Source organism: Condylostylus longicornis, unplaced genomic scaffold (genome assembly GCF_029603195.1).
Source record: "Condylostylus longicornis isolate FDR11 unplaced genomic scaffold, ASM2960319v2 ptg000145l, whole genome shotgun sequence".
NCBI classification, from domain to species: Eukaryota; Metazoa; Arthropoda; class Insecta; order Diptera; family Dolichopodidae; genus Condylostylus; species Condylostylus longicornis.
Window position 1 is genome coordinate 2365125 of NW_026578113.1, and position 12073 is coordinate 2377197.

Here is a 12073-nt window from a genome sequence, read left to right on the forward strand (position 1 = left end):
AAAAACTCAAATCATACATACATATTTTGTTTTTTATTTAAATTTGATCAATGATCAATTTAATTAATAAAGTCATTTATTTATACCGGACGTTTCTGATTGAAATCAAAAATAAAAGTTCTTGTAGCTTCTTCAAATAAACATCCGAACAGTGGAATAATTTTATTGTACCAAATAAGTGTAAGTTTTAATGACAAGTTTTTCAATTTTACTTTCAAAAAAGTTTTGTTCATAATTGGGAAAAATATTATTTAAATTATTTAATAAATAAAATTATTAAATAAAACATAATTGTATAATGTATGAATATTTAATATTTTAAAAATATTTAAATGTGAAATTTATTATAAAAGCATTTAGCTATTTATGTAATTTTAAAAATAAAATCAATAAAATTGTATGAGCATTTCAAAATTTTAAGATCCATAAACCAATGAGCCTTATTCTAGTTGTCGAAGTAGAGCGACAATTGTCGTCACAACTTGAATTTGATATTCTAAATGGCGATTAAAGTGACACGTGTCGTGGAATAGCGGGAAAATGTGTTTCAGGTATATTCCAGTTGTCGTTGTAGAGCGACACATGTCGTAGTGAAACGACGTTTTTTGTCGAAAAGTATTTAACAAGTGACAAGCGAGATGGATACACTAAAAATGTAAGTTTAAACAAAACAATTTAATAAAAATATAAAAAATAATAAATTTTGTAATTTAATACTGTCCCTAATCTTAAATCTTTTGATCCTTAATTGTTGCTTTTTTTCAATTTCATCACTCTCGGAGTCTGATGAATCCATAAACCATAATGCAAATGACGACATTTTTTATTTCCCTCGTATTTAAAAAAATAAATATATACACCGAATTTTTTTTTTTAGTTTGAACTTTACTCGCCAAAATTTCTTTTTAAAATGTATCAATTTCACTTGAAACGTTTCATTTTCGTTTATTTCTCGCAGTCACGTCACTCGACAACTAGAATACCACATTTCAAATGATGTGACAACGCCAACGACAAATGTCACGTAAGTGACGCGACAACTAGAATAAGGCTCTATATTTTTAATTTCTATTTCAATATACTGAAATACTTAAATAATTAGAAATTGTGTACAAAAATAAAAAAAAAAGGTAATTTTTTTTTAAATAATTTAAGTAAGTATTCAGTTTGTATAATTTAATTTGGCATTTTTGTATAATATTAATTTATTAAAATTTTTTTCTATACCATAAACTAGATCATTTTGCATAATTTGAATTTAATAAAATTTAATAAATTGAATTAAATGGTATGTTTTTCTTTATTTATAATGAATTTAAACTAACTATCATTATTATTATTTTTATTATTTTTATTATTTTTATTGTATTCTTTTTTTAATTAATAATAAAATAATATCAAAAGTAATTTTGTTTTTTTTAGTACAAACTCAATACATAATTTTAAATTTGAATGAAAAAAATTTTTTGCTACTATTGGGACTAATAAATTTGGTGTGTTTTTGAATATTATGGCCGTTTTCTCAGTATATCAAATGCGTTTAATTGATTTTAGTCATGAATTACAATGCTACATGATGTTTGCATCATAAATTCTAATATACGTTGCCAACACAATTTATTATTATTTTGGTTTTTTTTTTTTTGTATTTTTACATTTCTTTAAAATTTAATTAATTTTTCATATTATATGACAAATTAAATAAATATTTTAATTTTGATATTTTAAATATTCCATTTTATTAAAATAATTTTTTGAAAAAATTTAATATGAAACGGCAACATGGCGCTTTAAGAACTTTTTCAATGGTTTATTTATTATATTTTATTATACAAAACTTTTAATTTACGAATAAGTAATTTAATATTGATTAAGCACATTATCTATTATATGGTACAAATTTGTATAGATATCGAGATTGTACCCATATTATATAATATTATTTAATTAATTTTTAAATTTTAATTAATGTTGATTGCTAAATATTTGATTTTATACAAAATTTTTAATATAAATTTATTTTTCTTTTTTGGAGGTATAAGTGTACAAATTTATGTTTTATATATGTATATACGTAAATATATAATATTTATTTATAATTAGAAAATTATTTTTTTTTTTTCATTTTTCAATTTTCTTCACTTAATATTAAAGTATTTTTGATTTGTATTTTTTACAAGTTTTTTCTTAATAGCTCATTTCCTATTCCCCTCTATTATGAACATCGGTATCGGCCGATATATTATCGGCAGTTCTAATCGGTCTTCTGTATTATGAACCGATACCGATAAAAATATTTCAACCGATTAAAAGAAGCTTTTTCATACAAATTTTTGTTTTTGTAAATTGGAGAAAAAGTTTTTTTTTTTTCTAATGACATTTGTTTTCTCTCAAAAGTTATTTTCAAAAAATTTTTAAAACTATTTTGAATTTGGTTTTGATGTGCTAAAAAGTTGTTGTAAGCAAATTATTTTCTGTTAAATTTGTAAAATAAAAATATACATATATCGGGAAAATGTCGCGTGCATTATATTTTGAAAGTGAAGAAACGCAAGCTATTCAAAGACGACATATAAGAGATTCAACTAATCCATTGGATTTAGACAACAAAATGTATGTTTAGGTACCTTTTTTATTTTATTATTTATATAATATGCACACATTTTTTAGGTTTATCCAGAATTTCAGATTATCATTCCTTGCCAGGTTTAAATCCTCTTCCATTTTTTCTACTAACCGCGCAATTTGTTTTTTGTTGCTTACGATTTTACTCCTAAATAAAATATATGAATAACATTTTGAAAGAAAATAATTTAGAAAAAATGCTTACATTTTAAAAAAGAAATTAATTACACCAGTTTCCTTGATAAAATGAAGATTTTACAAAAAAAAAAATCTGTCGTCTAAAAATTTGTACCCGCTTTTAAATCGGTGAAAATCCGACAATTTATCGTTTTCATAATACCAGCTAATACGTTTCCTATACAGGAAAAAAAGCTTTCCCGACTCCGATAAAATTTACCGATAAACAATGTTGGTAATACAAACACAAAATTTTGCCGATAAATTATCGTTTATCGGCCGATACCGATATACATAATAGAGGGGATTATTTTTCGTCTTAATATCAAACATTTATTAATAATATAATATTCTTTTTATACATATTTATTCTTATATTTTTGACTTAATTTGAATTGGTCCAGTAATTTATAATATATATATTTTAGTATTATAATTAATAACAATTTGAATTCCAGTAATTGGTCCAATAAATGATCAGTTAAGAAAAATTTGTTTTATAATTATTTAAATTTCAAAAATTCACTTTTTTTCACAATTTTAAAAATAATTATTATTTTTTTTTTGGATATTATGTAGAATGTAGAATGATAGACGTCATTTAAAATAATTTATTTGTGAAAATTATAAATTTTGATTATTGAATTTGTTAGAAAAATATATTAAAAATTATATTCTTATTAATTAATACAATTGTATTAAACATAAATTGGAAATTTATTAATTTTATTTTACACTACTGCTAATTTTTAATAAATTGGTTGTTTTTTATACATAATATATGGATATATATATAGTATAACAAAATTGTTTTAATATAGCCATATTTTTCTTATTTTAATTACATACATACATATGTAATTAATATATTTGTGAACAAAGTTATTTCTTCTTTAATTTTTGTTTTTTTTTTTTTTTGAATAATTTGTACTTAAAAGTTTTTTTTTTTTATTCATTTAAAATTAAGAAGAATAGAAAAAATATTGACGCATTACAATTAATTAATTAAATAATGAGTAAATTTTTCTATATGACTATGTTTAATTTTATTTAGCTGATTTTTTTCTTATTTTATTATTAATTTATAGTTTTTCTTTTTCTTTACAAATATTAAACGTTTTATTAAATTTAAATAATTATAATTTTTAAATTTGATTGTAATTAAAATTGAAATTAAAAAATTTGAAATTTTGGAAAAAAAATAATGTATAAAAATTAGAAATAATATTGATGTACAGTAATACCCCGCACTTACGTACCCTTTGGGACCGGAGTGTGTACGTAAAACAAAAATGTACGTAGAATGAATCTACTACTTTATTGATGAATAATATGTTTGAAACAAACTAAAACAATAAATATATAAATAAAAAGGAAAAGAGGGATATTATGTATGCAGTTTTATACTTTTATTTCATACGTTTTTATACTATATTTAACACTTAACGTGTATTAAAAAAACAAAACAAAAAACAAATGCATATACATATATAAATATCAAACAAAACTGAAATATAAAACATAAACTTCAAAATTCATCAATACATAATTTAAATATAAATAAAAACACGTTGTTACAAGTGTACATTCTCAATTTGGTATACATAATTTTTTTTTCCATAAATTTCAAAGCCAGAAAGAATGTACTTGTACGTAAGTGTGAATCATTGTACGTATAATGGGCAATTGGGGACAAAAATGAGATGCACGTAAGTGCGAGGGTACGTAAAACGAGCGTACGTAACACGGGGTATTACTGTATTGGGAATTAAAGAGTATTGATCTAATAGAATATAAATTTAAAATCAATATAATATTAATTATTATAAGGTTTATAAATCTAAAGTAATAAAGTTCTAAATTTTGGAAATTTTTTCATAAAAATTAGATGATAAAATTCAATTTATGTATTATCCGTGACTTCAATAATACAATTGTACTACTGTCTCAAAGCTTTCAATACCTTTACATTATAAAGAAAGAACTGCTAAAGCTTTTGATACATTTTGGAATACAATTATTACAATATACTGACGTTTGTTTGAATATTTCAATATAAAGTTCTGTGCAAATATTAATTTTTAACAAAAAAGTTACCACATCATTAAAAATATAGCATTTTTATGCTGCATTTAGGAAAAAAACTAAATAACTAGCACTATATTGCTGAAAATATATGCTTGTTTATTTAATTGGTTATTTCTGGAAAAAATTTTTATGACATGTATAAAAAAAGTGTGCTCGATTTTTTCAATACCCGATTTACTTTTATTTTACGTTTCGACTACGTATAAAATGCATTTAGAAAAAGTGTACAATGTCAAGAGCTTTTACTAAACTTTTTGGAATTTAATACTTTGTAAAATTTACGTCGTAAGCGAATTATTGAAGTCACGGTATCTAGCTCTCAATATTCTATGTTACAAAAGTTCTATTGTCCGAAATTTAAACATTTTTTTTTATTAATAATATTTAAATTTTTATTAAACGTTTAATATTTTCAAATCAAAATGTTTCGAAAAAATAAAAATGTTCTATTTTTATTAAATTAAATTTTAAATTATTGATATTTAAAATATAAAATGATAAAATTTACCTAATTTAATTCATAATACACTTATTTAATATAAAACTTTTACATGATTTAAAACAAAATCTTACATAAAAATAAAAATATTACAAAAAAAAAGAAAAAAGATAAAAAATAAAATGACTATGAAAAACACTCTTTGAATACATTTTTCATTATTAAATTTAATTATCAGTTTCATTAATTTTTTTAAATTAATTTAAATTAATTACAAATGTATTCATTTTTAAAACACCATTTTGTATTTTAATTTAATATTTTATAGATTTTAAATTTTATTGCACTAAAAAAAATGAAAATAAAATCAAATAAACTATAAAACAAAAGCTAAAAAAAAAAAAAATTTAAAAATTAATTATTAAAATAAAAAAAAAAAAAAAACAATTTTGAAATATTAAATTTTTTTTCTTTTTTTTAAATTCCAATTTTAATGTTTTGGATCTTTATTATAGTCAACATAAACTCGCACCACTTCACCAGAATATTTTCTTTGTGATGGCATAAAATAAAAATCTGGTGTATCAGTACCAGCTGAACTGGCTTTTGAATGACTTCTATCATGATGATAACGTCTATCATTACTACGATCTCTTGTATTATCATTTGTTGTACGATATTCATTTTGATGTGAATAACTATTATTACGATTTCTACGATCTTGTGTATAATAACCTTGTTGTTGTATTGGATTCTGATGATGTGATGGTTGTACTGATGTTCTTGGTAAAGAATATGCTCTATCAGCATATGATGATCTAGTATATTGATTATAATATGGATCACCACTTGGATGACGATTACTATAATGATTATCATGTACTGATGAATTCATACCATTTTCATAACGTGATATATGATGATGTTGTCTATTACCACTACCACCACTCATCATATTACCATTTGTACCACCATTTGTACTTCCATTTTCAGTATAATATTGTTGTTGTGATTTTGATGTTGGTGAATGTGACATTGGTAATGTTGTTTGTTGACTTTGTGAATCACGATTTCTCGATGATTTTGATGATTTATTAATACCGATAACACCGCCACTACCACCACCAATACCATTTTTTTCTTCAGTTTCAGCAAATGCATCAAATGCATAATTTGTATTTGATGAATAATCTTTCCATGCTGAATTTGGTATTAATTGATCCTAAAAAAGATAATTAAAAATAATTATTAAAAATTTAATTATTGAAATAAATTTTTATTATAAAAAAAAAAAATATACCAGTCAGCATTATTTGCTTGTAGTAAATTGAAAATATGAAATTTTTTTTAATTATAATTTTTTTTTTTTTTGCGTTTTTTAATTGATATGGTGAAATAATGAATAATGAATGAAGTTTGCAAAACATATATTTAAAATTAATAATAATATATATATATGTTGTATACATATATAATGTATATGTATATTTTAAATATACTTTTATTTAAATTTTTCTTGTACTTATTTTTTTTTCTTCTTTATTAAAAATAAATTGAATAAAAACCAAATTTATATTATTAGAATAATATTGTATTTTAGAAGTAAAATATAATAGTGAAATTAAAATTAAGTTAAAAAATTAAGTTAAAAAATAATAGAATTAATTAAATATAAATAAAAAAATAAATTAAATTAAAATAATTAAAAGCAAAATATTGTAAAATTTTATAAAAATTTGGAAATTTCATAAATTTTTTTTTAACCAGATCAGCATTTCATGAACGTTTTGATACTAAATATGTTGTTTTTTCTATAAATTTATACTTAATTAAAAAAGCAATGATGTCAAAAAAAAAAAATAAAGGAAATGTGATTTATAGAGAAACTTTTATATAGGAAAAAAAAATAATATTAAAGATATTTTTAAAACAAATTAAATAATTGTTAATAGCTATTTACTTTTTTTTTATGAAGAAAATAACTTTGATTTTGTTTTCAATTATGTTGTAGGCGGGAAAGAAATAAGACGTTATTTTACAATTTTCGGATTGTCAAATTAGATATTGTAACAATTAGAAATATAAACATGTATGTGAATATATAATAATTATGTAGCTCGATTATCTTGTTTACCCTTTCCTTTTTACCAACTAAAATTTCTTGATTAAACAATTTAGCCTTTGAAAAAATTTGTAGATTATTAGCAAAACCTGTTAAAGCTGTATCCTGTGAGACACGAAAGCCTAGCATTATCGAAGAAAATGCGAAGTTAAAATTCGTGTGATGGTATCTTGTACTGAATAGGCGGAAAAGCTGAGCAAAAGCGAATACCGCAAAAGTTTTATAGCAAATTTAGAAGAATTTAAATGTTTTGACCATTTTGAAATCGGCAATTTCGGAATTGATTTTTTTACCTTAAAATATTATAATTTTGTTTGAGCAAATGGAAATATCTTTTTAAATAAAAATATGTGTAAAAAACTATTTCGAAATTGGAAAAAAAAAAATTGTCATTTTTCTTTTTATTTATTTTTTTATGACGAGAATAACTTAAAATTGTACTCTTGACTTCACTTGAGTGTAAAGGCTGGAAAATTTAGAAAATTTTTAGTTTTAGTTTATTTTATAAAAGCTTTTTATATCGTAAGAAAAGCTTCGGTGCCTTGCGATTCCACTCCTTACAGGTTTTACTGAATTTAAAAAATTTTGCCTAAATTAAATTTTAACTGTTTAAACCATATTTAAGTACAATAATAATAATACATTTTAAAGTTATTAATTTTAATACATAGTTTATTCACATTCAGAATGTTGGATCAAATTTTAAAGTACAACAAAACTACAATGGAAACTTTCACAGAATTGTTCTGAAAATTAAAGAGAAACTTTCGAATGAAAAGTATCAAGAGAAGAGTCAGTTGTATTTTTTGTGTTTTATAGAAAATTAATAATTTTTCCAATAATTTTCAATAATTTTAAATAAGTGTCTTTTTTTTAAATTGTTTGTTTTGTTTCAAAAACCATATATAATTGATTAACTATATAATTAGCTTAAAAAATTGTGTATTTTATGAATAAAAAATGTTAACTTTAAAAATAAAATTTTCAAAAATAAAATTTCAAATTATAAATTTAATATATTATTTTTTTTTTACCAACACCATAATGAAATAAAGAAAATATGTTTATGTATATAAATATAAAAGTAATTGAATGTTGTATATAGAAACCAAAAAAAAAAAAAAAATCAAGAGAAGGGCATAAACGATGCTGACTGGTTGTTAGAGTTTAAGTTAAACAAATGTTAAAATATTTTGAAATTAAATAAAATAATAAATTAATTACCAATGAAAGTAGGACGTTACTAAATAAAATAAGACCAAAAAAACAATTTTTTTTTTTTATTCCTAATACACCAAAAACTTTTTGTTTTTTTGAAATTATCAAAATATTATAGGAGATCTAAAAATTATAGGCTTTCATTTTGTTTATACTTTGTGTTTTAATTCACTATAATATGAGAAAACATTATTAATACATTTACAAAAATGTAACACATATATTATATACATATGTATGTATGTAGTTAAAAATTATTTACTTATTATATTTTAAAATTTTTGTTAGTTTTAATATTAAATTGAATTTAATTTTTTATTATTTTTGAGAACTTGGTTTCAATATAACAGTTATATACTAAATTTTATTTAAAACTATATTATCATTATTGTAAGAATAGATTATGTATATATGTAGGTGTAAATATAATTTTATTTAATTCTAAATAATATTTTTAAAATTTTTTTTTTTTAACTGGCTTGTTTTATAAAACAATTACATAATTATTAACAATTATATTTATATTTTAAATTTAAATAAAACGAGAAAATACTTTTGTTTTATTATTTTAACTGGCTTTCTCTATAACAATAAGGAATTAACGTAACAAATCTAATTTGTATTTATAAAATTTTCAACAATTTTAAACATTAATTATTTTTAAACATTTAATTATTTATGAAAATGTATAAATTTTGTTGTATGTACTTAATTTTTTAATATTTGTAATTTGTTGTATTTTATTAATTTATTATTTGGTTTCTATTCAAAAAATTTTTAATATTATATGAAAAAAAAAATATATTAAATTTCTTTTTTATTTTCACAAAACACTTGATGGATGATAACGATGATGCTGATGATAACTTCTCCATTCATCCGGTATTATATAAATTAACTTTGGTATATACATATAGTATTAAAAATATTACAAATAACAAAAATAATAAAAAAAAAAGAGAGAAATTTAGTGAATATTAATTCAAAAAAAAAAAAATATTAGATACAGATATTAGATGTACATATGTAAATATAGATAATATTTTAAATAATTTAAATTTTTTTTTTATGAAAATATTTAAAATAAAATACTATTCTGGGAAACAAATAATTTTGCTATAATGTGAAGTTTATTACAATGAAGCGTTCATTAAATTTCATTTTATTAATAAATTAATACAATATTTAATATTATATTATTAATTAATAAATTAATAAAAATAAATTTTGAATTACAAAAAAATTAAAGAGTTATTTATAAAGTATAATAGAGATTTTCCTAAACGCAGTACTAAAAAAAATATTTATTGCAATACTGCAAAAGCATAACGTAATGAATATACACTATATTTTTAAATAATCTATAAAATCAAAACAGTTCATATGATTTAACTGCACTACTCATACTTATTTCGATATACTACGAAAAAGTAGTCATGTTTTTAAACAAATTAGGTTTGTAACTTTTGTTTATGAATACAAATATAGTGAAATTTTCTGAGCAAATCGTGATATACGAGTACCACGTTCAAGATAATCCGTAACAAGTACATTTGCGCACGTATAAAAAAAAAAAAAAAAAAAAAAAATCTTTAAAATCGATTCGAGATTCTAAATTTTATGAGCTTTTTTCGGAATTAAAATTTTCGAAATAAGTCTACTGATAAAATTAAACAATCCGAAATTACGTATTAAATCTACTAATAAAAATTTATAACAAATATTATCGATGCAATGTGGAATTTCAAATAAAAAAATATTTCTACATATTGTACGAAACATTAAATTCTATAGCACAATAATTATAAATATTCTAAAAGGTTTTTAAGTAAACTAATGTAGAAAATTTTATAATATTTGATTACCTTTTGATTTCTACTTTTTCTTGATGTTTTATAAATTGTACAAGCTGCTTGTATTATTGCAATTATTACTAATGCAACTATGCATCCTAAAACAGTATATAATCTTACTTCTGATAATTGAAAGAATGATGCAAACGATCCGTCATTATTTGAAGTTTTGTCTACAAAAAAAAATGTTTAATAATATAAAATAATTAGTATTACTTTTTGTTGCAGAACTATTAATTATGGTGGAGAACTATGGGTTATATTAATATTAAAAAATTATAAATTTACATTCTAAAGCCTCAAAATCGAGATATTGTGGGTCAACTGTTAATGAGCCAACTTTTCCTGTTGCAATACTATCTCTTAATGCCCTTTTTATAATTAAACCACCATCTTCATCTTTTTCCATATCATCATTTGAATCTAGATTATTTGAAACTGGTTCTAATTTTAATTTTCTAGATTTTTCATAAAGTTCCTTATCTAAGAGTATATTAATTTTAGCAATCATTGAATTTGTTCCTTCCCTAAAAAAATATCGATAAAACATTGAAAAAAAATTATTAAATTGTAAAATTTATATTAGTTATAAGAAATTCTAATTTACTTTTGGAAATCTACAACGTCAATTTTATTATATCCAGAAATATTATTTAAAACTCTTTCAAATGAATCTGATATTGTACTAGCAAGTACATCAAATTCAACAGTTCCTTTTCTTGGGGTTTCAAAACTTTCACCTAAATTCATTAATCTTACACCAGCAGCATAAACTAATCGATTTGGTACCGGAGCTTGAGATTCAATTAATAATGTTTCTAAATCTAAAATTATAAAAGAAATTGTTTTGATAGTTTTTATATATAAAATATTTTTGTTTTGCTTTTACTTACGTTTACCACATGATTTAATGCATACTTTATTTGATGTGACTAATGGAATTTGTTCATGTTTACGAATTTTTTTACTAACAGCATTAAATGCACCACCAACGACAGGAAACATTAAATATAAACACTGATCTTCAGTAAATGAAAGATCCTTTATAAAAATAAAAATACAAATGTAATTTAAAATATGCAAATAACTTTCGATAATTTTTACCTTTTCATCACCACTAACTCTCTTTCTAGTAAACTCTAATATTGTTACTCCTTTTTCAATACGACCAGATGCATTATATGTATCTTGACTATCATCTAATCTGGGTGCAGAATAACCATTAATCCATGTATCCATTAAAAATGGTCTACCAGTTTTCGGATCAACCCAACCAATTATTGCGTCAGTTTGTGACATTTTATCATCATTACTAAAACCGATACCAGTCCATGTTTGTATACTTGATGTTTCAATATACCATCTCATTTCATTTCCTTTACCAATTGTTTCCCAACGAACATAATAATCACAATTATGTTCTTCAACTGTACAAGTTCTTGGATGTTTCCAATGACCGAAACATTCATTATCAATAATATTTCCACCAGCTGTCTCTTCAACATCTTTAGTTTTCTTATCTAAAATAATATTTATTTACAAATAATACTT

General features: G+C 21.4%; 1 protein-coding gene across 2 annotated transcripts in view; it reads right to left on the reverse strand.

The window, feature by feature from the left end:
- Positions 1 to 5569: 5569 nt before the first annotated feature.
- The window catches only part of LOC129615759 (uncharacterized), a 155247-nt gene continuing 148743 nt past the window's right edge, over positions 5570 to 12073 (reverse strand). Inside the window, exons 8-13 of one of the 2 annotated variants that reach the window (XM_055531130.1) lie at positions 11627 to 12042; positions 11416 to 11563; positions 11130 to 11346; positions 10811 to 11049; positions 10535 to 10695; positions 5570 to 6551 (exon numbers count right to left, since the gene is read on the reverse strand). In XM_055531130.1, the coding sequence (XP_055387105.1) occupies positions 5820 to 6551; positions 10535 to 10695; positions 10811 to 11049; positions 11130 to 11346; positions 11416 to 11563; positions 11627 to 12042 (1913 nt within the window). In that variant the 3' untranslated portion in view covers positions 5570 to 5819. Of the gene's footprint in view, positions 6552 to 9383; positions 9568 to 10534; positions 10696 to 10810; positions 11050 to 11129; positions 11347 to 11415; positions 11564 to 11626; positions 12043 to 12073 lie in introns of those variants that run through there. The other variant, XM_055531131.1, reaches the window with a different exon arrangement.